The following is a 23,883-nucleotide window of genomic DNA, read 5'->3' as shown; positions in this document are numbered from 1 at the left end:
TTATTTTATTTTTGTTTTTGTTTGTTTCGGGTTTCTTTTTTCTTACACGGGAAGGGCTTGTCCCACAAGTCATCTCCCCGTCTTTAGCAGAACTGTCCACCTTCTGTAGATTTTTTTTTTTTTACTATAAATATATAGTTAAATGTAATAGATCAGTAGGGTTGGACAGATGACACAGTCATGTGGTGTATCTGTCCCATTAAGTAATCAGGCTGCAGGATTTCACCATACCTTTTAGCAACTAATCAAGCTATATAGAGTATTATATTTGAAGAATAGACTATATGTGCCCATTATATTTAATTATATGGGCAGCACGGTGGCTAAGTGGTTAGCACTTCTGCCTCACAGCGCATGACTTCAATTCCTGACCATGGCCTTCTCTGTGTGGAGTTTGTATGTTCTCCCTGTGTTTGCGTGGGTTTCCTCCCACACTCCAAAAACATACTAGTAGGTTACCGTATATACTCGTGTATAAGCCGAGTTTTTCAGCATACTTTTGTATGCTGAAAAAGGGCACTCGGCTTATACACGGGTGAACTTACCTGGTGTTCGGTCCCTCGGCTGTCAACTTCTACATATGCGATCCAACAACAGGAAGTTCGGCATTTGGAACGCAAACTTGCGTTCCAAATGCCGAACTTCCTGTTGTTGGAACGCATCTGCCGGGTAAGTGAAAAATCTCCCGAGGAGAAGAGACAAGAGCGAGGGTGCGGGAGGCTGAGTCTCTGCCAGCAATGTCATGCTGCATCCCTGGGTGACCATTCTGGACTCGGATCGGCTGCTCTTCCTCCAGCCTTTTGTGGTTTCTTCTGGGACCTTTTCGGCGAGAGCACCAGTGGGGAGGGATCCACTTCCTTTTAAATGCTCGGAAACTTTGTTGTGCGGATCCGAACCGGCCCGTCCAGTTAGGGAACACCTCCACTCTTCACTCCGCATTGTGAGTCCTTGTTGTACTTAATGGTGATATGTGAGTGGAGGGGGTCACAGTTCTCAATCACAAGACGACCAGTATAGACTACTAGATGTGGGAAGATGTTGACTACAGAGAGAGGAGCTGTGGAGGAATGGTTATCTGAGTTTAAGACCCTGCCTGAGGTATCCATTACAAGTTATGCTGTAAGTTTGAAGGAGAAGAGTTCTTTGGTCTCTGCCCTGTATGAAGTGATTCAGGAACCTCAGAGTGAGCTGCTGGAACCAGTCTGCCACCAACTCTTTGAGTTCTCCCGCAGCAAAGAGAAGCACTTGAGGACGTTTACGATTCAGTTCCTTCCAGAACTAATATGGTGTTACCTGTCTGTGTCCACCAGCAGGGACCTACAGAGCAATGGCTGCATCGAGGCTCTTCTGCTGAGTATCTACAATTTGGAAATTATGGATGAACAGGGACACAGCAAGGTTTTGTCGTTTACAATTCCATCCTTATCAAAGCCATCCGTATTCCACGAGCCTTCTAGTATAGGGTCAATGGCACTCACAGACGGAGCTCTGTCACAACATGGCCTCGCCAGGGTCGTGTACAGCGGACCTCATCCACAGAGAGAGATGTTAACAGCTCAAAACAGGTTTGAAGTATTGACATTTCTCTTACTGTGCTATAATGCTGCCTTAAACTACATGCTAGCTCTTTCCCTCCGATTAGATTGTATCCAATGATTTTATAATCATTTATGAATGTTCCTTGTCATCTAGCTACAAATGATTTCATACATTGAAACTATCATTTTTATTTAGGTTTTTAAATTAGCGCTCTTTTCCACCCTAGGCTTATACTCGAGTCACTAAGTTTTCCCAGTTTTATGTAGTAAAATTAGGTGCCTCGGCTTATATTCGGGTCCACTTATACGCGAGTATATACGGTAATTGGCTGCTATCAAAAATTACTGACTACTACTGAGTCAGTCAAGCGATAAACGACCGTTCGGGCCAATATCGCATTAGTGTGTATTCTTAAACGATGAACGATAGACGTTCCAAAGTTCCCCTATTTTTTATCACTGATAGATCCAATATGTTACAGTAGTGCAGATAACTTCACATACTACTTTATACAGCATCATGTACACCAGAATATGATAATTGGTCTTGCATAATTTGTGTAAACTGACATCCCTGAAATGCTGGAGGGGAAGTTGAGCAGAATTCCCATCATCACCATTTATTTATATAGCGCCACTAATTCCGCAGCGCTCCACAGAGAACTCATTCACATCTGCCCCTGCCCCATTGGAGCTTGCAATCTAAATCCATGGAAGTAGTTTCCCCCCATGATTTGTTTGGGTGCCAGGTAGGCATCCCTATCTGTTCCTTGGATAGCCATGAATAGCAGGGGCTCATTTTAATTTGCAGAAACTCCTAGTGTGCTTTTTCTCGATAGACTTTTCTGCTAAAGACTTCTGCCTTCTAGTATTTCTCTTTCTACCAATCTGGCGGACACTGCTACCATGTGTTGTAGGTGGGGATCGTGGGAGTTGGCACTTAACTAGTTAACTTGTTAATTGTAAACTTGCTGACAGACCCCTCTCCTCTCCAAACCCACCCGTGTAGCACCTGAGTGTAGATTAAAAATAGTGAAAATTAGTAATGATTTTTCTTTTAATTAATATTTTACTTGTTTTTATTTTGAATAGTATCTCTGTGTGCGATTATAATCGCACACTATACAAAACTGCAGACTGTGTAGGAGCTGTCTCTGGGTGAAAGCCGTTGTCCCTGATGACCAACGTAACATCTGAGTATAGAGGTATAGAGTGCCACCATCTTATGGCCACTGCAAAGTTCCCCCCTCAGAGGAGAGGGGGGGGGGGGGGGGTGAAGATACATATATATATTATGTACGGCAGCAATTGAGGACCCAATGGTGCGCTTATGTAATAGAAGCTGCATTAATTCGGGGGCTGAGAGAAACATTGGCAGTGAAGAATGGCTGAAAAGAGGGGATGAGCTGGATAAAACAGCTCCCCACCCACAGAAGATGGTAGACTGGTATCTCCCAGGGCGCCAAATCTACCTGGGAAGAGAACACAGGACACTTCCCAGCCAGCTGCACTTCACAAGGAAAAAAGGGGGACAAAGAAAAGGAGCTGTTCTGACTATTTCAAAATACCAACCAATTTATAATTAAAACGTTAATTTAGTGTAAATAAACAATAACACATAGTCATTGCAATTTATCAGATAGCATAAATAAAACATAATAGCAAAAATCCACCTCTTAAAGCACTTTCTAGGATGACTTTTTATTCAGTCCTGGGGGAAAGTCAATATTACACACTCCCCACAGAGGAGAAGAAAAAGTCAGTTTAAAACCAGCATGGGTGTTAAATGCAGTCTGATAATAGTTCAGACAATGTGAAATCAGGTTGAAAATTATTGAAGTATAAGTGGCTAAGGAACTAAAAGATCTTATTACTTTTTCAACCTGATTGGTTGGTGTTTTGAAATAGTCAGAGAACATCGCCTTTTCTTTGTCCCCCTTTTTTTCTTGTGAATTGTCTTCACCATTTTGGATATAGCACAAACTATTCCATAAGAGGGCGGATGTTCTCTCTTATTTTAGCAATGAATGCTTGAATTGTTTTAATCTTTAAAGAGAATAAGAAGTGAGGTATAATTTACCCAGAAGTGCAGTGAAATTCTGAAGGTATTGTGTTGATCTGCACTTCACTGCTGACTGAGACTCCTCTCCTGCTGCAGATCTGTACTAGTCTGGAGGGCTAAGTACCACTATATATATATTCTTTACAAATATGCATTCTGTACTGCAGCATAGGTATATTGTATTATTACAGTTTGATAGCAACATATACAAGGGAGTTGCTACATCACACATTCCTACTGGGGGATAATACATATGATTTGTATACATATTGTAAAGATACATCTTTTGACTGATAGTCAGAGATTAGATAGTATCTTAGAGCAATTATTCAACACAAGAAATGTCTGTATGTCTCTGCCTTATTCTATTCTGTAATTGCTCTTCCTCTCATAATGTCTGACAAAGGAAAAACACATACAGCAAAGAACTTTACTTGCTCCAAATGCAAAGTAAAATTGGCAAGTGTAGTGCAGCAGGACCCAGGTGCGCTCTGCGTAGACTGCGAGCTGAGGCCACAGGATGCGCAGAGCCAGGGTAGTTCTCCACTGTTAGTGGAAGACCCGGTGTGGACGATATCGCTGACACAGCCGGTGTGCACACTGGTGCAGCTACTTGGTGGCCAAGCAGAGATTGCAACGCTGTCTGCGGGTTCTCCTTCTACCTCGGTAGCAGGGGCACCCCTTACAGGTACTTCCAGAACCAGTATGTGACTGGGCAGATTTAGGACCAGCTGGCCCTTCATCTTCTCTTGCTCTCCAAGGGGGCCCCTGTAGGTGTGAACCTGTATGGTCCACATCCTTGCTTAGGGGCATAGACAGACTGAATAGATTTTTAGTTTCTCCGAGACCACCTCTATCCAAAAACAAACGGCAAGGGCAAGTCATCGTCGTCTTTCGATCTCAGATTTAGAGATAACGTCCAAAGAGGACTGGGAACTCCCTTACAAAAACAGATTCCCCACAGGTCACAGATCTTGATGATCTCACAGAAATTAGGGCATTTAGGATCTGGTCCTGGCAGTTAGACGGACCTTGGACCACTTAGGTATAGATGAAGGATGAGTCCACAGCAGCGGATCAGGGTCATTTTAAAACAATCAAGAGACGCACGGTCTACTTTCCACCTTCTGCAGAGTTGAGGGAAATTGCGGAAGCAGGTTAGTCACAGCCGGACCGCAAAGTAGTAGTTCCTAGGAGATTTGTCGCCCTGTCCCCATTACAGTTAGATGACGTCCGTTGGGAACAGGTACCAAGGGTGGACACTCTGGTGGCATGGCTTGCGTGCCAAAACACTCTCCCAGTTCCGGGTATAGCCTCCCTTCAGGATGCTACTCACCGAAAAGTGGAAAGATTTCTAAAATCCATCTAAGTGGCAGCAGGAGCCTCCTTTAGAACCATTTTGTCTTTGGCATGGGTTGCCAGGGCCATAGGCAGACCAATTTACTGCAGGACTACAGGATTCGGACCTGCTTCCCTTTTCTCTGCTCCTCAAAGAGGCGTCAGACTATTTATATGGTGCTGCTCAGAAGACTCAATGTCATCCTCGGCGTCTGCTTCAGCGGTGGCAGCAAGATGGTCTCTCTAGCTTAGGTCCTGGGAAGCTGATGCAGAGTCTAAATGTTCCCTAGAGTCCCTTCCATATTTGGGCTCTGTACTTTTCGGGCAGGAACTTGATAACATTATTTATCAAACGACAGGTGCGAAAAGCATGTTCCTCCCAGTCAATGTACCTAAAGCACAGGTACTGAGGTTCAGTTAATTTCGCCAGCCCTTTCGGTGAAGCTCTTTCAATAGTAGTCAGGCGAGCAGGGGCAGACCTTTAGGTTCCTGAGGTCACTCCCATAGAGAAGGTCGTCTTTCTCCACAAAACGTTCCGCTCACAAGCTGCAGGAAAATACGGCAGTCTGACTTGCATCCACCTCTCCTCGCGAGAGTGGGGGGCGTCTATGGTTATTCAAGGAACAGTGGAAAGCATCATCTCCAGATCGATGGGTTCAGGGGATCATGACAAGCCCCTTGTTGGTTCTTTCCAACCTACTTACTACTTGACCCCACAAGAAGACAAGCGATGTTACTCTGTGTTACTTCTCTTCTTTCTGTGTTACTTTTCTTCTAAGCCAGTGATGGGCAACCTGAAACACTTTGGGAGCCTCTCGCATTCAAAAAAGGGTCTCGCTTAACTCTTATTCTCAGTAATATATTAAAATAATACATTTAATCAAAGGAAGAGACATCTGTCTGTAATAACATATCGGCAGGCATTTTAAACAAGTTTTACAAATGTGACAATAAAGCAGGAAGGAGTTGGGGCCAACAGGTAAAGGCTTTGCAGCCCAAGGGCTGCCTATTGCCTATCAGTGGTCCAAGTGTTGTAGTTTCAGTAGCTAGGGTCCTCGGTCTCCATCCGCCTGAATGGGTAAATCTGAACCAAAACATCTGCAAAAATATATATAATCCACCCCAGAAATTCTGAAATAAAAGTATTGCATTTAAGCCTGACCATTAGGATGGGTTCTAGCATCAACCAAAAGCAAATTGAGAAGTGGCAGCTAAAGTGACTGGTTTGTATGAATATTATATTTCTTCCTCTCTGTCTCTTGTTCTTCACAGTTGTCCATCTAATACACTGTGTAATGTTTTGTGCATAACATATTCAAAGCAATTATTTACTTGTTCCTACACAGGGAAATAATCCAACCTGATGTGATGGAGGAGATGGTAGTGTCCTGCGTCATTAAGCACTTGAATTTGGTTGATGCCCTCCAGTCCTTGATAAACTATCAATACCGAGAGGAACATCTTGAGGAGTACGACTTGCTATGTAAAATCATGGGAGAAGCATTCAAGAAACTGAACGCAATGGAAAGACAATTACAGGTAAAACTTACATGAGTACATGAGTGTTGATTATTTTTCTTACACTAATACAATGAAAAAACACTGCATTATTTTCTTAAAACAGATGGTACAATTCATTTGAGTTATTTTGTATGCATAATTAAGTTAGATTTTATTTTAGAACCTACATTTTTTTATGTTGTATCGGATGTGTAACATGTGGATCATAACTTTTATAAACCCTGTAGAAATCTTCTAATTTTCTAAATATCAGAAATTTAGTTTCATCCACTCTGGGGGACACTGCTACCATGGGGGTTGTATGAGGATGCATGGAGTTGGCACTTAAATAGTTAACAACTAAACTTGCTGCTGTTGACACCTCCACGCTGCAACCCCATAGACCTCAATTTTGTTTAAACGCCAAAGGAGTTGGGTTGTGTAGATACTGCTCTGCAGTATTTGTTGCTTGCTTAGTGTTTTATTAAAGCGGTTATCTAGGATAGGAGAGTTGTGTAATTATTTACGCTATTCCTGTTAGTTTGATTGGAACACAGTTACGTTTTGTTTCTTAAAAAAAGAAAAAAGAAGACAGTTATGTGAAGTAGTTCAACAGTGACAGACGCTAAGCAGATCCGGCGCTGCCTTTGGCAGAGAGCGCCAGCATCAGTCAGTGTAGCAGCAATGTTGGGAGATACCAAGTCCCCTGCTGAAGCGGAGGAGGGCTTTCGGCTACAAGAAAAGCAGCATCACAAGCATGTAATAAGAGAAGCTGCACAATGGATTGTGAGTGCAGATGGCATGCATCTCAGCGGGCACAGTGAGAGAGATCTTCTCCAGAGATGCAGAACCATCCAGGAAGGGGAGTGTGTGAGACCCCCTCACCTGTTGGTATGAGAGAATTTCACGCCAGAATTGGCTCCTCAGATGGACTCCTCACTGCCACCGGATTGCACTGTCTGCTGCTGGCTCCATTTCCCTGACTCTCCTGACAGGAAGAAGGCTGAGTAACCTGTGGAGAAGGCTTGTCTTATTCAGGGCAGCATACCATATTTACACTAGAGCATATTGGGTCTCTGTATACTCTGTCTGCACCTAGGCATTTATTTCATACATGCTTTCTTAACACAGTCACTGCCCTTACTGTTTTGGGGCCATAGACCAGGGTCAGAACAAGTAACTGTTTTACTGTGTTTATCTGTGGTACTTGCAGATTCTGCATTTTCTTAATGAAAAATGAGAGAGATTATATATTTTTATGCATAGAATACATATACATTTTAGACACAGAGTTACCCAAGTACTGTTTTGAGGCTATTAGTTGACTAGTTCAGTGCCAATTCTCACTGTACTGTTTTGGTTTTTAAAAAAAAAAAAAAAAAAAAAAAATAAGAATTAAGTATGTCGGAGAAGGGCAAGAGTTCTCATGTTAAATTTTATACCTGCTCAAAATGTTCTGCCAAATTGCCTGGGCCAGGGGGCCTTTTGTGCACAGTGTGAAAACAGGGGACCAGGGCAAAGTCAGTTTCTATGTTACCTTACTTTCAGTTACCATGCAGAAGTTACTGCCGCGTCTATGAATGGTACTACGGAATCCTCCTCAGCAGTCTCCAGTGAGGCAGTTAATCCCATAGCTTCTGATGGTTCAGGGAGTGAGGTCCTACAGGCCCTCCCGTCTCCGTCCCTGGTTACTCAGGCTGAGCCTGCGTGGTCATCCTCTCTGGGAAAGCGTTTGGAGCATCTTAACAGGTTTTTAAACTCTTCTAGGCACTTGGCGCCTAGGGGCAAGCGCTCCAGCCTTTCTCGCTCTGTTTTCAGAATCAGAGGGTTAATTTGAAGAGGATGGCGAGTTAGTGGAGGATTCACATTCCACACACTTGGGTGACTGGGATGACAACGCCAGAAGCCAGGGCAAACACTTGACCAGGTGGAGGAAGACTTGGATCTTCCTGAGCAGGGGCCTTTTGAAGCATAGTAAGGGCAGAACAGTTTGTTTTCATCATTGGCGGAGCTCACAGAGATTGCAGAGTCTGCCTAGAAGCAGCCGGACAAGAAGTTTACGGTTTCTCACTGGTATAGAATGTTTTACCCTCTGCAGGAGCTGGAGGTAGCTTGTTGGGAGCATTTACCCAGAGTGGATACTCCCGTTGCCAGGTTAGCCCAGCATACTACCTTGCAGGTTCCAAGCTCGGCGTTCCTTCAGGACCCGAAGGACCGCAAGATAGAGGGGTTTGTTAAGAACATCTTCCTTGTTGCCAGAGCTTCTTTCAGACCCTTGTTCTAATCTGCATGGTTGGCCAAAGCTATGGAGTCTTGGGCCGACCAATTTGCAGCAAGGCTGCATGATTCCAAGCTCCTTCCAAGCTCTTTTTCCTTAAGGAGGCTTTGGGTTACCTTTATGAGGCGGATCAGAATGCCGAAGGCTCAGACATGTCTCCCGCATGATGGGACTCCCCCTCTCCTCGCGGCTGCAGGGGTGTGTGTTTGCCTACAGTTGTTCAAGTATCAGTGGGCAGCATCCGCCATTTGATATTGGGAATAATACCCAGAGGTTATATTATAGACTTCATAGGACCCGCTCCTCAGAGATTCTTTCAGGCTCCATTGCCTCGCGATTTCATCAAGAGACGTGCATGCTCCAGTGCGTTGCTTCTCTTCTAGCTACTGGGGTCATTTGCCAGGTCCCGGATGCTCAAAAGTGCAAGGGTTTTTATTTAAATCTGTTCTTTGTGCCCAAGCAGGACAGATCTTTTCGACACATTTTAAATCTCAAGAGCCTCAATTAACATCTTCCCTGATGGCATCGTCAAAATGTAGGTGGTCTAGGAAAACAAAGGCTGCAGGTTGTTGAATTGGGTTCAAACCATCCAAGTTTTGTAAAAGAAAGTTCTTCAGTATTGAAAGTCATTAGTTCCATCCATAAATATTGTGGTGATGTGAGGCCCCTTGTAGGAGTGTTTACTTAAGCAGTGCTCTCGGAAAGAATTAAGACTTGCTGCCAGGTGGTCAACAGTGGAAAAATAAACGTGTCTTATTTGTAGTTACTGGTGAAAGGCTGTTGTAAAAAGATTGTAAGATGGCCTGTAGGTCTGCAAAAGTTGTTAGTATACCTGTCTTGAATATAATTCAAAAGTCAGATTTTTGACCAACAATAGCATACAGTTTTTGTGAAACACGGAGGAAATTCTAGACTAGAACAGGGATATTAGAAGAGATGAAGAGACTAGGGAGAAAGGCATGCTGCACCAAGTCCAAATTGAAAGTGATATGTTTAAGCTGCTGGAGGTCTATGAGCTTGCAGAAGTCTCAAAACAGCAGTAGTAGAGGATAAAAGTGCTGCTGACTCAATATCTCAAAATAAAAAACACAAAAGACAGTGCTAAGCTAGATATAATAAATTATTTAATGAATAAGTAATGAACATGTATGTTAAAACACAATAAAACCAATGTTAATAAATAACAGAAGTAAAAGGTCAACACCTGCAGGTTGTTGTAATGAAGAGTGAACAAACTAATCAGTGTTCACGAAAATAGCTCCTCTTGATTGCCACTGCTGCTGAGTTCCAAAAGACATTCCTAGACATTCCTATATTCAAATATCCGTTTAGCACAGCTGTGTGTGCATCCAATCATCTGCTGAAAGAGAAGCCAGGTGTATCACCAGTGTTCCAGTGACTCAATATCTACACACATTCATCACCCAGGGGGAGAATGACATTTGATGCATTGCACAAGTATTTTTAAAATTAGGAACTCCATGGAGTATATTTACTAAACTGCGGGTTTGACAAAGTGGAGATGTTGCCTATAGAAATAAATCAGATTCTAGCTGTCATTTTGTAGAATGTACTAAATAAATAACTAGAATCTGATTGGTTACTATAGGCAACATCTCAACTTTTTCAAACCCACAGTTTAGTAAATATACCCCCTAGTCTGCTGGCCATGGCAAGAGTGTTGGAAGATTTACATTTTGATTCTTGGCTGCTTTTCAGACCATACAGATGAGGATACTAGGGGGTTGTAGTTGGTAATGTTTGGAAGTGGTAGGGTAGTCTTGGAACAATGTTCATTTTGACCAAGTTGATCGGTCAACCAAGAAAATTAACACTTTGATCCACTACACGGTCTGATTTGATAAAGGCAATGAGGGGTGAGTAGTTGGCCTTGAATAGAGACCCATAATTTCATTGATGTAGATGTACTAGGTAATTAAACTTTACTTTTCTAACATTTAAACTTAAAATTAAGTAAAAGTTTTTATGGACAGGAGGATGCCTAATGTTTCAATCTTGTCACAAGCATTGTTTTAATTAGACAGGAGGCTAAACTCCTTGAGTTTCCTTAAACACATTAAAGAGGGCAACTTGAGAATTTAAAACTGAAAGGAGAATGTCATCAGGCTATAAGGCTATTTTGTGCTCCAGAGAGCGCACACTAGACCTGGGGATTTGATGATTAGCAGTCAGCAGTTGCATTATCCATTAAAAGGGACATGGAGAGTAAGTATTTCACCAAGACAGAGGCTGAACAGTTACAGTAGAGAGTGGCAATCTGATTAAGAACGCTCGCTCCCTGTTTGTAACCAGGTCAGCACTCTTTCTACCAGAAGAGCAATTGACCTAGTTCACTATTCAAATAGCTCTAAAACTCTATGGGGTAAATTTATCAAGATGTGGGTTTGAAACAGAGGAGATGTTACCTATAGCAACCAATGAGCTTCCATTTATCATTATTTAGTACATTCTACAAAATTACAGCTAGAGCCTGATTGGTTGCTATAGGCAACATCTCCACTATTTTTCAAACTCACAGCTTGATAAATTTAACCCATAGAGGTTTAGAGCTATTTAAATGGTAAACTAGGTCAGTTGCTCCAATGATAGGAAGAGTGCTGACCCGGTCACAAACACTACCCGTAATAATGTTTAGGTCCACATTCAGCTGAGAAATTGGATGGTAACTCCCAAAAGGGCTCCTTGGAAACAGAAATTGGATGGTAACTCCCAAAAGGACTCCTTAGAAATGACTGACTGAAATTATAGTAGTTGTGGTGGTTGAACCAAAGGATGCTCCCTTTCTGATTGATTTGAAGAGGTCTGTAAGTTTTGGAGTTAGGATTTAGCTAATTTATTTCACATTATAAAGATTACTGTAAAATGTTTTAAACACTGGAGGTCACACAATATGTGACCTGGCAGATTTTTTTTGGGTTGCATCGCTGTCTGAGTATTTTTGCCAGAAGGGAATCTGTTATGTTCAGCCACTTTAATGACTTGGAAGGCCTTCTTTGGAGAGGATAGAGTTGTGTTTGGCCCCTCAAGGAAGTCAGGTGGTTGATTGTCCATGGATAGAGTGAGGACTGGGCTGAGTCCGCAGCTTTTTACTTTTAGGATATGGAGATTTATTTCTTTTTAGACTACTTAAATGTCTTTTAAAAAAAAAAAAAAAAAAATCTTTCTCCTTCTAATTTGCATGCCGTACAAGGGACAAAGTAGGTTAGGAATTCATCATTATGGTAAAAGATATGCATGAAAATACGTGGTGAAAATGAAAACTTACCTCTTTTGATATTACATAAAGCAACATTGTTTTATATTCGTAACTAACATGATGCTCATTACTCACCACTCATCTTTTTTACAGAGTGTTGCTGAATTGGAACAGAAATGGCAAAGTGAAGTGGAAGATGCACTGAATGGGAAACTGGAGAATAATGCTCCATTCTTCTATGACTATCACTTCAATGAGGTAAGCAGACTAATTGACTGAAATTGCTGTTTTGTTCTGATTTTTTTTTTTTTTTTATACTCTTTATCATTCTACGGTCTGTTTTTTAATTCCTATTTTGTATTCTAAATCTTTAGAGCAAAGTGAAAGAATTAGAGCTGTTATGTTCAATGAAAGAAATACTCTTTGATGGAAGTGATCCTGAGAATATGGTTTTCTCTCTCAGGTAGGTAAAACTAAATGTTTTCTGAAACTGTAATGTTCGGTCCATTTTGCTTTCATTAAGATTGTGATTGGTTCTCAGCCACCTTGAAAGAGATCAAATTTTATCTTTTCCTCACTTACTTTCTAAACGTGTTTCATTTTGTTTTTTTCAAATTCATTTTGCAAGTCCATTTTGTTGGTAACTGAAAAAGGATTGTTTGTCCTATGGAAATTCTTAGTTCATTTCCAAAGTCGTGACTTCATATTCATCCATTATCTATTGTCATTAGACCTCATTTTCAATGTGCAAAACAAAACATCTTAGTTTCGCACCTGTTCGCTTAGATTGTTCATAGAGCTCATTTTATGGTACACACCTACTCTCCAATCTCTGGAGACACCCTGCAATCTAGAAGTGTGTGTGCATGTGCGGGTAAGCAGAATTATCTGAAGAAGTGCGCTGTACAAAACTATAAGCATCAAAATCTACCACTGTAGAACTACCCCTCTCATTAAATTAAATGTTTCCATTTTTCTTCTAAAACACTGCTTGGTTTAGCCTCATTGATGACTTACTGAGGGGACATAGGATCCCATCAAAAGTTTAGGACAGTACCTGATCTACGCCAGCCCATAGCTGGTGCAAAATTCAAGTGTGTGTGTGTGTGTGTGTACGTACACCCTTCAGCATACCAAGGAACTCAATAAAAAGGCTCCCTCTAAATACATTTTTCTAAAAACTAATTTTTGCACTGCTCAGCTAAACTAGGTGAGTCTGTGCACCTACTCTACTTTCCAAGGAATGCCCTCCCTCATGCCAACTCCTCCTATCAGCCAATGCAATCTTCTATCTACACAAGTATCACCCTTGCACTTTGGTGCAAATCTAGGTACAGCTGCAGAATATAAAGCGTCCCTAGCCACAAATGAGGATTTTACACAGTATTTCCTCTGTTTTGTGTCATGTAAATGGGTCCCTGTGGAGACACTTGAAAGGCACTTATTGTAACAATGCAATTCACTAGGAACAGAGTGGCATCACTGAGGGATAGGTACTTTTTGGTTCCTAGTAAATAACTGCATTCGTATTTTAGCCCCAAAACCAAGGTCTCCAATGTATGCAGGCAAGAGATACATGTTAATACTCCCTCATGTATTTGATTTAACATAATGTAAATCTGATCCAAACTTTGGAACTACTTGGAGCATTTAAAAGGAACGGTTTTACTCTCAATTGTTATCCTATCACTTCAAAGATACATTTAAACTAAACTTACTTATTTTCATTTGCTTGTAAAATTGACTTGAAGAAAAATGGACTAGAAATCTATATTTACCATTCAATCAAGAACTGAATGACTTTTAGTGGGTTGCAAAAGGATTGTACATTATCAAATATAAATACAGTTCAGTATAGGAAACTTTTACGTAACTTGTGGGTGCAGATTGTTGTAAGCTTTATATGTAGCAGCTAAAGAAAGACAACTAAAACTGTGCATGGCCTAATGCACAAAACTTACCCTAAAAGATCTTAATATGTATAGTTTAGAGCAGGCCTGTCCAACCTGCGGCCCTCCAGGTGTTGTGAAACTACAAGCCCCAGCATGCTTTGCCAGTAGACAACCTGTTAATAGCTGGAAGGGCATGCTGGGACTTGTAGTTTCACTACATCTGGAGGGCCGCAGGTTGGACAGGCCTGGTTTAGAGCAAGAAAGGGAAAGGGGGGAAATGATAGAAACTGATAAATTTATCAAGGGTTTTAACAAGGTGCATGAGGGAATCTTTCTTCAAAGAAAGAGAAGTATTAGAATACGGGGACATCATCATCATCATCATCATCATCATCATCATTTATTTATATAGCGCCACTAATTCCGCAGCGCTGTACAGAGAACTCATTCACATCAGTCCCTGCCCCATTGGAGCTTACAGTCTAAATTCCCTAATATATACACACACTCACACAAAGACAGACAGAGAGGGAGACAGACAGAGACTAGGGTCAATTTTTGATTGCAGCCAATTAACCTACCAGTATGTTTTTGGAGTGTGGGAGGAAACCGGAGCACCCGGAGGAAACCCTGAATCAGTGACATGCACTGAAACTGGAGTGGGAAGTAGGTTCAGAGGAGATTTGAGGAAAAAGGGTAGTGGATAAGCGGAATAGCTTCCCAACAGAGGTGGTAGAGGATAATACAGTAGAGAAATTTAAACATGCTTGGGATAGACCTAAGCATATCCTTACAAATAACTAAGGCTCACATAGGGTTTGAGGTTACCATAGGTTAAACAGTAGGCAGACTAGAGGGGCCAACTGATTCTTATCTGCTGCCAAATTCTATGGGGGAATTCAAATGTCAATGAGTTGGGTTTTTTTTGACCGCGTTAAGTCATTTGACGCTGTTTTTTATCATTTTCGAGCGGTTTAACTTAAACCGGAATTCAATTCCATTTTTAACGCTCAGTTTTTTTCATAAAACGGTCCTCCCGCACTCTAGTAGAAGGTCTATTGAAAGTATAGGGTGTGCAAGAGGCATCCGCGTTAAAAGCTATTCAATTGTTTTTTAACACGGTGGGTTAAACAGGAAAATATGCTGTTTTATCTCGCACCTCTCTGGTGTGTGTTTAAAAATAAAAAAAACTCCCCTTCACTCCACTAAAATCTCGCAAGCACAATGTTTAACGTGTGGGGGCAGCGTTCCCTCTTTTTCAATTGAATTTTCCCGCTAACTCAAAACAGTTGCTATTGCTGTCAGAAACCCGCGGGAGATTTTTTTTTTATTATTTTTTTTTTCTTTTTAACGCTGTGGGGAAGAAAACAAAACTCGCTGACAATTGAATACCCCCTATGTTTCTAATTCTATCCTTTTAAGTTATAAGCATTGGATGTAGCTTGTGGGTATACTGCAGTCTTTTTGTTTTGTTTGCAAAGATGAAAGCAGCATTTTGGTGGGGGGTTTCTGCTACAAAGCTACTACAATTTGTTTGTGGTTTTTTTGTACATTTTTTTTTTTTTTTTTTCACCAGAGAGAAGTTTTTCCAAGAGGTGAACTCGCTGACTCAAAAATCCTCCCATCCCATGGCAAAAACGAAAACATTGGTGAAGAGCTTGATGAACCGAGCTGAGTTACTACTTCATGTTACTATTGCAGCACAATCTGGCATCACTAGAAGTATATCGGGCACACCTACAGAGCCTCCGGGTATATTTCAGTTATGCATAATTATTTAAGCAGCTTTATCATAATTTCTCCATCAACCAAAGACCATTCTTCCTATCAAGAAGTGGCTCTAAGGCAGAAGGAGGAGCCATGCTTCTGATGCAAGTGCTCTTTCCTTTAGCTGTGACAGTGGCATTTAACTACTTAGGATATATTATTAAGCTCAGTGTCGTCTATCAGAAATTCTGTGGGTATTTTTTCTTTAGTATTTCGTTTGGTCTCTTAAGTTAATAACAGTCTCTACTTATTTAATGTCCTTCCTACTCTGTTCTTTTGAGCACAGATAAATACATTTTTATTATATTTGACATTGCTTCAGTGAAATTTTTTGGAACACATTTTATGTAACTGTAGCTGCACAGAAAACTGGCTGAGACACTGGTTTACTAACAATCATCAGGGGACTGTCGTTACTTTGTGCCCCATTTACTATACACTCTTGCTGATAGTACAGCCATGCTATTTAAACTGCTGCTACAATTGGACAAGGACATAGCACTGCTAGCTGCAGCATAACTTTGGATCTTTCGTTAGCAAGGCAGCTCAATGCATTTTACTGCAAGTTTATATTTTTGCTTTTGTATTTTGACACTATTGATGTATTACCTACATTTAAAGATTACAATCTCAAGTATAATAAAAATTAAAATGATCTCTTTACCTACATTTAAAGATTACAATCTCAAGTGTAATAAAAATTAAAATGATCTCTTACTGTTAAATCCCTTTTTCCATAGACCTGTTCTGTCAGTGCTATGTGTAGGGTTTACCTGTAGGGTCACCAATGAAGTTCTTATAGAGAGTGAGGTAGCATCAATTTTCGTTCTGTCCTGCCTTTACTGGTGGCACCTACATGTAAACTCCAGACATTGCATTGAAAGATTGGACTGATGGAGAACTGCAAACAATTGTACATTGTGTGCAAGAAATACTAATCTTTCTGCTTTTTTGTAACCTAACTTGTGTAATTTGGACATTTTTCAGCTTGTAAATCTACATCCGAGGCCAAGGCAATATCCCAGGCAATGCGTCAGCCGGTCTTTCTTCGCAGCATGTCTGCACCCTCTGATCTAGAAATGATTGGAAGCAATGACCTGGAGTTTAATAGATCAAATCAACGGTATAGTCCTATATTTTACATGTTCTATATATGCACAAATTAAATACAAAAAGCCAACATGCTTCTATTTCTGATATCGGTCATGTAACTTGTAATCAACACTTACCTTAAAGACATTTTTCAGTTTTGCCATGTGTTGCTGTTTTCCAGGAGACGGAATGTAACCAGTCACAGAAGCAGCTCTTTTACACTGCTGCAGTCTCTGGCTATTGAAGATAGCAGAGATAAACCAACATATAGTGTTTTGTTAGGTCAGCTGTTTGCATTCATTGGAACCAATCCTGACCAAGCGGTATGTCATATGCTGGACCTGTGCATGATTTGCATTGCGCTTTTAGGGATTATAAATTGAAGTAGCTGTTTTTATTTATATAGCTGTTTTACATACTCTATTGGGGGGTTATTACTCTCAATTTCAGGTATCCAGCAGTAGCTTTTTGCTTGCTGCTCAGACAAGGTGGCGTCGCGGGAATACACGGAAACAAGCATTGGTGCACATGAGAGAGCTGCTGACTGCTGCTGTTCGTGTTGGAGGAGTAACCCACTTGGTTGGACCAGTTACTATGGTGCTACAGGGAGGACCAAGGCAGGATAATCTAATCTAATATATTTTAGTTTTTGTTTTTTTGTGAGCAGTTCATATAGTAAATGTAGGAAGTTTACTCTAATTTAGTTTAAAACATTTTATAATTACAGAGCCACTGAACCCCGATATGTTTGTTGTTCAGAATTACCTGACATTCCAATGCAGCTCTGTTATTTTCCCTCCCCTCCATTACAAACAGTTTGGTTTTATAAAAAAATGGAGTCTACAGTCAGCTGGGCTTTAGTGATATCACTCTTCCCACACCTGTGTCTGAATGTGCACAGTGTATTTCAGCAGATCAAGGCTGCAGGCTGGTCAGTTGCTCTGCTATCTTCATTATCTAGATAGATAAAGTAATGCTATATTTCATATCAACAGCATATACTGTATATGTAAACAGTGTTTTATTCATAGGATTGAGGAGCTGACTTGTGGGGGGATGGTGGAGCAAGTTCAAGAAGCCTTTGGGGAAACCATGACTTCAGTGGTGTCACTCTGTGCTCGTTATCCTATTGCCTGTGCTAACAGCATAGGTCTTTTGTGCACCATACCTTATACAAGGTAAGTTTACACATAAATGTGCGCTATCTGATAATGTATAAAGGGAGGTCTCTCCCCCATCTAGCTCAAAGTCAATCTTGTTCTAGCTTTTAATTAGAAATTTACAATTACTGAAGAGCAGTTGTTCCAAAAATAATGCAGCATTGTTTTTTGTATGTTACATTTTTTTTAATGCTGTGTCTCCAGATTTTCAAAGCTTATTCACATACTAAAAGCTCTAAAGTATGTCCCATGTGAAGCGTTGTAATAAGTATCAAAGACAAAGTGGTGAGGAGTGTCAGGAGCTCAATGGGCATTCCTGTGTAATAGGTCCGTATTGAAGTAATATCTTTTGCATTCTGTAGGTTTTCATGTTTAGACATGTTTTATTGCACATTGCACCTTATAAGTACATCTAAATTGCAATGTCAGTTTCTTTAGTTTACCAGCAAAAGTTTGTGTGCATGCTAATACGCTGTTAAAACTGTGAATGTCTTGTAAACTGTCATTGTAAAAAAAATTGTGTTCAGTTCAAAAATGAAGTGAAGCGTTTAGATGTAAACTGTTTATTTAATGTAGCACACTCATATAAAACCAGTTATAGAAACCATTAGAACAAGTCGAATGACCTATGTTCTGCTTGCCATGACTAATGTTATCTGTTTGTGTCCTCTGTTAAGGAGTGAAGAAAAGTGCTTGGTTCGCAGTGGATTGGTGCAACTCATGGACCGATTATGTAGCTTGAGCAACCAGGCAGAGTCGAGCTCCAGTGAAAAACAGACCAAGAAGCAGAAAGTGGCAACCATGGCATGGGCAGCCTTCCAGGTGCTGGCCAACAGATGTGTAGAGTGGGAGAAGGAAGAAGGTCAGGGCACTTTTTCTGCTATAATATATACTTTATGTCTACATAATTGCATTAAGAGCTGATGCTGCCCTGAACATGCCCTTAAACAATTGTATGTTTTTTGGTAACTCTCATCCTGACCTGACACATCTTCCCCATGTAGTAATTATACTCTATTGAAGAGGAGTGATCTGGTCAACTGTGGTATGAGCTGTGGGGTGAAGTGATTCTTTAACTTCAGGTAATGAGAGAAGTACTGAGAAAAGGTCTCCCCCACCATAGTCACTGTCACTGTACTGGAAGATGGGTTTGGTCATAACAATACATTTTTGTTATCCTTTGAACTGTGCTACCCTAGGAATGTGCTTAGTTTGGTACATTTTGAAGATATATTTTCTGTGTCTTGTAATATTACACACGGGCTAATGCAAGAACACTTAATTTTTCATCTTGTTTATGTAAAGTGTAATAATTATATAATTCCCCAAGTATTTCATGTTATCTATTCTGCTAGTTTTCTCTAATGGGAATGTTGATCTTTTATTGCGCATTTCTTGGATACTGGTACACACTGAAGGTGGTTCTACAGAGGCCGTACATTCTGGCTTGGCTCGACAAGTGTCTACCCTCCTAACCAACCATCTGGCACGAGCCACAGAATGTTGTGGTAACCAGGCTGCTGGGAATGATGCCCTGCAAGATGTTCTCAGTCTTCTGAATGACCTCTCTAGGTAATAACCAGTAGCCACTGAGAAGTGGCATTAGAATAGAATCTTACTCTATTATTAAGTAAAGTTACAATGTCAAATTAAAATAGTTTGATTCTGAAGCCTTGGAAACAGATGATGTCATTCACTTGAATAAAACATTTATGTTCACTTTCTTTTTCTTTAATAAAACTATTGGTGGTAAATCATTCTACAGAAAATTACCATGAAACATGGTAGAATATTTCCTTGGCTATATAGTGTTCTCATGAAGCATCTTTCTGGTATTTAGAGTTAAAGCTCAAACACAACTTGCCCCCTCATATTTTAGTATTTCTCGGTCATCCTTTGGGGGACTCCGGGGACATTGGGGTATAGAGTAGGGACAGAGCGAGCTGGCACTTTAAGCTTCTGTTTAACTAAGCCTTAGCCCCTCTCCCTCTGTACCCCACTTCCTTTCTCAGCCTCAGTTTAGTTTAAGTGGCCAGCGAACGGGCTGCGTTTGGGAAAATCGCAGTTGTCCGCTGAGTCTGGCTGCTTCTTACTAGGAGCAGTCATTTAAAACACAAAAAAATTATTCTATTTTTAGCTCAAGGGACTGGGTCAGGCTAGGGTCACTAAGATAGTGAGCCCTGCTAGGCACTAGATTGGTTGAGGGGGTTGTCTTGTTGGACGCTTGCCAATTCAGTGCTGGGCCCTGGGGGAGTGGTGTTTTCCTCTTTTGCACTTCCTCCATGGTGGTCTCTCACTCCTTTGTGGGCAGACACCAGAATAGACAGCCATTTTATAGCTCCAGCTTCTCCCCTTTTCTGTCCTGAGTCCTGTAAGGTAAAGGGTTGGGAGTTGTGTTTTAAAAAAAAAAAAAGTCTGTCTTTTAATCTGTGGGGCTTTATTGGCTGTATTGCAAGCTCCCTTTCTATTCAGTTTTGTGTGCTGCTTGTTATTTATATTGTATTTTGTTACGCTGTTTATTACACTGTGTTGTGTCTGTTTTGTCCCATCTGTTAACATGTCACATAGCGGAAAACCCACGCGTGGTAGGGCTGGTGTTACATCTATGTTGAGTTTCACCTGTGCTGGCTGTCAAGTTAAGCTACCATCTGGTCAGTCAGACACGCAGCCTGCCGTCCCTTAGAGAGCATACCGTGTGATACAGCAACTGCTTGTTCAGATACAGCAGAACCTGCCTGGGCTTGGTCTCTCTCCAATACGGTGGGTGAACTTGCTCAGATGGAGCGGTCACAGGCTGTGGCCGCACCATCTTCTGAATCCGCTTCCTCTGTAGCGAATTACATGGGTTCTAGTTTGCTAAGTCAGGGTTTGACTGTTTCTACCCCGGCGGAGTCTGTGGAACCAGCTTGGGTACAGGGACTTGCATCCTCTGTAAAGGGTTTGGTTTCGGTTTCTTCTTCATTTGAGAGGATGTTGCATTCTGCTGCACCGTCTTCCTCGCGTAAGCTTAAGAGGGTGTCTGCACCCCTTCAGGGAAATGAGTCAGATTCTGACTGTGGTTCCCAGGAGGAGGGGGAATTAGCCGTGTATTCTGATATGGAGGCTCCTTCGGTGGTAGAGGAGGTTCATTCTGATCATCAGAAAGTGGAAGAATTAATTCAAGCTGTGCGTCAGGTACTCGATTTTCCTGAGAAAGAGGTTCCTGACGTTGCAGAGGCTTCTCTTTTTATACGCCGGAAAAATAAATCTTTCTCTTTCCCGGCTTCTTCCCTGTTGGAAGATTTGTTGTCAGAGCCTTGAGGAAGTTCCAAGTTTCTCGGCATGGAACAAGGAGAATTTATGTTGGCTATAGACATCAAAGATGTCTATCTCCATGTGCCTATCTGGAAGGGTCATCAGTCCCTTTTGAGGTTTGCGGTTCTATCAGAGCACTTCAAATTTCAGGTTCTTCCCTTTAGTCTGGCCACGGCCCCACAGATCTTCACCAAGATCATGGTGGTCATGCTGCTTTGCTAAGGTCCAAGGGGATTACAATCATCCTTTACCTGGACGATCTTCTTTTAAAGGCAGATTCTCCAGAGGTGCTTCAGTCGCGTATCCAGGTAGTAATCTGGAGACTCACGGTTGGATTCTCAACTTCAACAAGTCCATGTTCATCCCATCTCAGCGTATTGTCTTTCTGGGCCTTTTATTCGACACCAGACAACGATGGATGTTATTACCATCCACGACAAGATTCTAGCCTTGCAGAATATGGTGAAATCTCTGTTGGCGGCAAGGCAGCCTTCGGTATATTTCGCCAAGAGAGTTTTGGGCAAGATGGTATCGACTTTGGAGCCGGTCCAGTTTGCTCAGTTTCAGGCACGGCAGTTCCAGTTGGAACTTCTGTCGCAATTAAACACCATTAAAGAAATCCCATCTGAATCTGGCGGGCCAGGTATTCCACCTGTCTTCACAAACAAGTCAGTCGCTTCTTTGGGGTTACACAAACAGAATCTTGCCAGAGAACGCAAATTTTCAATTTGAAATCTGACTTTTATCAATCTTCGAGGTTGGGGGGTCACCTGTCTTCACACTTGGTTTCAGTGTCTTTGATTGGAACCTTGGATTGTCATTCAGTACAATGTCTTTAAACTGGGAGCAGTCTTTCATCCTCTTATGAGTGCGCAACACTTGCTGCAGGGAAGGCCAGTGAAGATTCAGTCACACAATGCCACATTGGTGGAATGTCTTAATCATCAGAGCGGCATCAATAGTCATTTGGCCTCGCAGCAATTGTTCCTCCATCCGGAGGTGTTTCTTCAGCTGGTTGGATGCAGATTTGTGTCTTAGTTCTCATAAGGGTCAGTTGTCAGCAGCTTTCAGTGTTCTTTCAAACAAGACTTGCTGTCATACCTGCTGACAACACTTTCATTCAGGACTTACTCCATGTACATCCTCTATATGTTCCTCCAGTAGCTCAATGGAATTTGAATTTGGTGTTCGATACTTTAGAGCATCCGCCTCTTGAACCTTTGAATACAGTGTAATTTAAATTTCTAACCTGGAAAACGGTTTTGACCATTTCTACGGCATGCAGAGTTTCAGAGCTTGCTGCTTCTTCATAGGGTTGTGTCTGGATTTCATCTAAATCAGGACATTGTCATTCCGGCCATGACTGATGCTACGTCTTCAGATAACAATTATTCTATTTGTTATGTCGATGTTGTCCAAGCCTTGCGAATTTTTGTACATAAGTCTCAATGTGCGCAAGACTTGAGGGTCTTTTGATACTCTATCATGCTTACAACAGTGGCTAGCCAGGTTCTAAAGTCACTTTTGCTAGGTGGATTACGGCTGTTAACCGTCAAGCTTATAGTAAGGCTGGGGAGCCTATCCCAGATAATCTGAGTGTGCACTCTAAAAGGTCTGTAAGTGCTTCCTGGGTGGCCCGCCATGGTTCCTCCAGTGAACAGCTGTGTAAGGCGGCCACGTGGTCGTCTGTACACACATTCACTAAATTTTACAAGTTTAATGTGTTTGCATTAAAGGATGCAAAGTTTGTAAGAAAGGTGCTTAGTGCCGTTTCTTTGGAGCGTTCCCTCCCGTGAGACAACTTTGGGATGTCCCGAATGTCCCCAGGCATCCCCAAAGGATGACAGATAATATTGGATTTTTATACTTAAGGAAAATCCATTTTTCTTAGTCCATTTGGGGACACCGGGCGCCCACCCTTAACGCTCTGGTTTCTCCTACTGTTTGACATGTTATCTTGTTAAGAGAATGTTGTTGTTTTCTAATTTTTTTTTCTCGTTTCCTGTTTTCATTCTATCTCCGCTTTCTGTGGGCTTGGTTAAACATAAACTGAGGCTGAGACAGGAAGTGGGTTATAGAGGGGGAGGAGCTAGGGGCTTAGTAAAGCAGAAGTTTAAAGTGCCAGTTCGCCCTGACCCTACTCTATACCCCGGTGTCCCCCAATAGACTAAGAGAAACGGATTTTACGTAAATATAAAAATCCAATTTTTGGCTCCAGTGCAGAAGGTTTTAATCCTAGTCTGAATGTAATCCATTAAATTTTGAAATCAGTAGAATGAAAACATTTTGTATATTGTAAAATAGTTGGCTATGTAACTGGTCAGTAGATTCAGGGTGGGCCGGTTATATACTAAATTGAACCACTTTATTCACACAGGAGTCAAATAGGGAAAGCAATACTCAGCCAGCCTGCTTGTGTCTCCAAGCTTCTCTCACTACTACTGGATCAGCGCCCTTCCCCAAAGCTTGTCCTCATCATCCTTCAGCTGTGCCGTGCTGCCCTGCCACTTATGAGTGTGGAGGATTGTGGTAATGTGGAGCTTCCCCCTTGGAGCTACTCTGTACCATCCCTGAATAGTGAGCAAGAAGATCCAAGTGACCCAGCCTCGAAGATTGCATCCTTGTTGTTGGCCAAACTGGCTGATTATGTGGTACCAGGTAACTTTCATTGTGTAGATGAGGAGGAAAGCCTTGTTATTGAAAGGAATTAAACAGTGAATGTTATTATGACTGCAATTGCAGATA

The 23,883-nt window shown here is 41.5% G+C and overlaps 1 protein-coding gene across 2 annotated transcripts in view; it reads left to right on the top strand.

Moving 5' to 3' along the window:
- HECTD4 (HECT domain E3 ubiquitin protein ligase 4) overlaps window positions 1-23,883 on the top strand; it is a 236,234-nt gene that overhangs the window by 100,646 nt on the left and 111,705 nt on the right. For both annotated transcript variants that reach the window (XM_075178495.1, XM_075178494.1), the window contains exons 26-36: window positions 6,285-6,477; window positions 12,087-12,191; window positions 12,308-12,396; window positions 15,402-15,577; window positions 16,580-16,715; window positions 16,866-17,007; window positions 17,135-17,301; window positions 17,716-17,862; window positions 18,522-18,706; window positions 19,263-19,416; window positions 23,516-23,796. In XM_075178495.1, coding sequence (XP_075034596.1) covers window positions 6,285-6,477; window positions 12,087-12,191; window positions 12,308-12,396; window positions 15,402-15,577; window positions 16,580-16,715; window positions 16,866-17,007; window positions 17,135-17,301; window positions 17,716-17,862; window positions 18,522-18,706; window positions 19,263-19,416; window positions 23,516-23,796 — 1,775 coding nt within the window. The remainder of the gene's footprint in view (window positions 1-6,284; window positions 6,478-12,086; window positions 12,192-12,307; window positions 12,397-15,401; window positions 15,578-16,579; window positions 16,716-16,865; window positions 17,008-17,134; window positions 17,302-17,715; window positions 17,863-18,521; window positions 18,707-19,262; window positions 19,417-23,515; window positions 23,797-23,883) is intronic.

This window comes from Mixophyes fleayi, chromosome 1, assembly GCF_038048845.1.
Source record: "Mixophyes fleayi isolate aMixFle1 chromosome 1, aMixFle1.hap1, whole genome shotgun sequence".
NCBI classification, from domain to species: Eukaryota; Metazoa; Chordata; class Amphibia; order Anura; family Limnodynastidae; genus Mixophyes; species Mixophyes fleayi.
The sequence above is the reverse complement of the archived record's forward strand: the minus strand, read 5'-3'. Positions and strand labels throughout refer to the sequence as shown.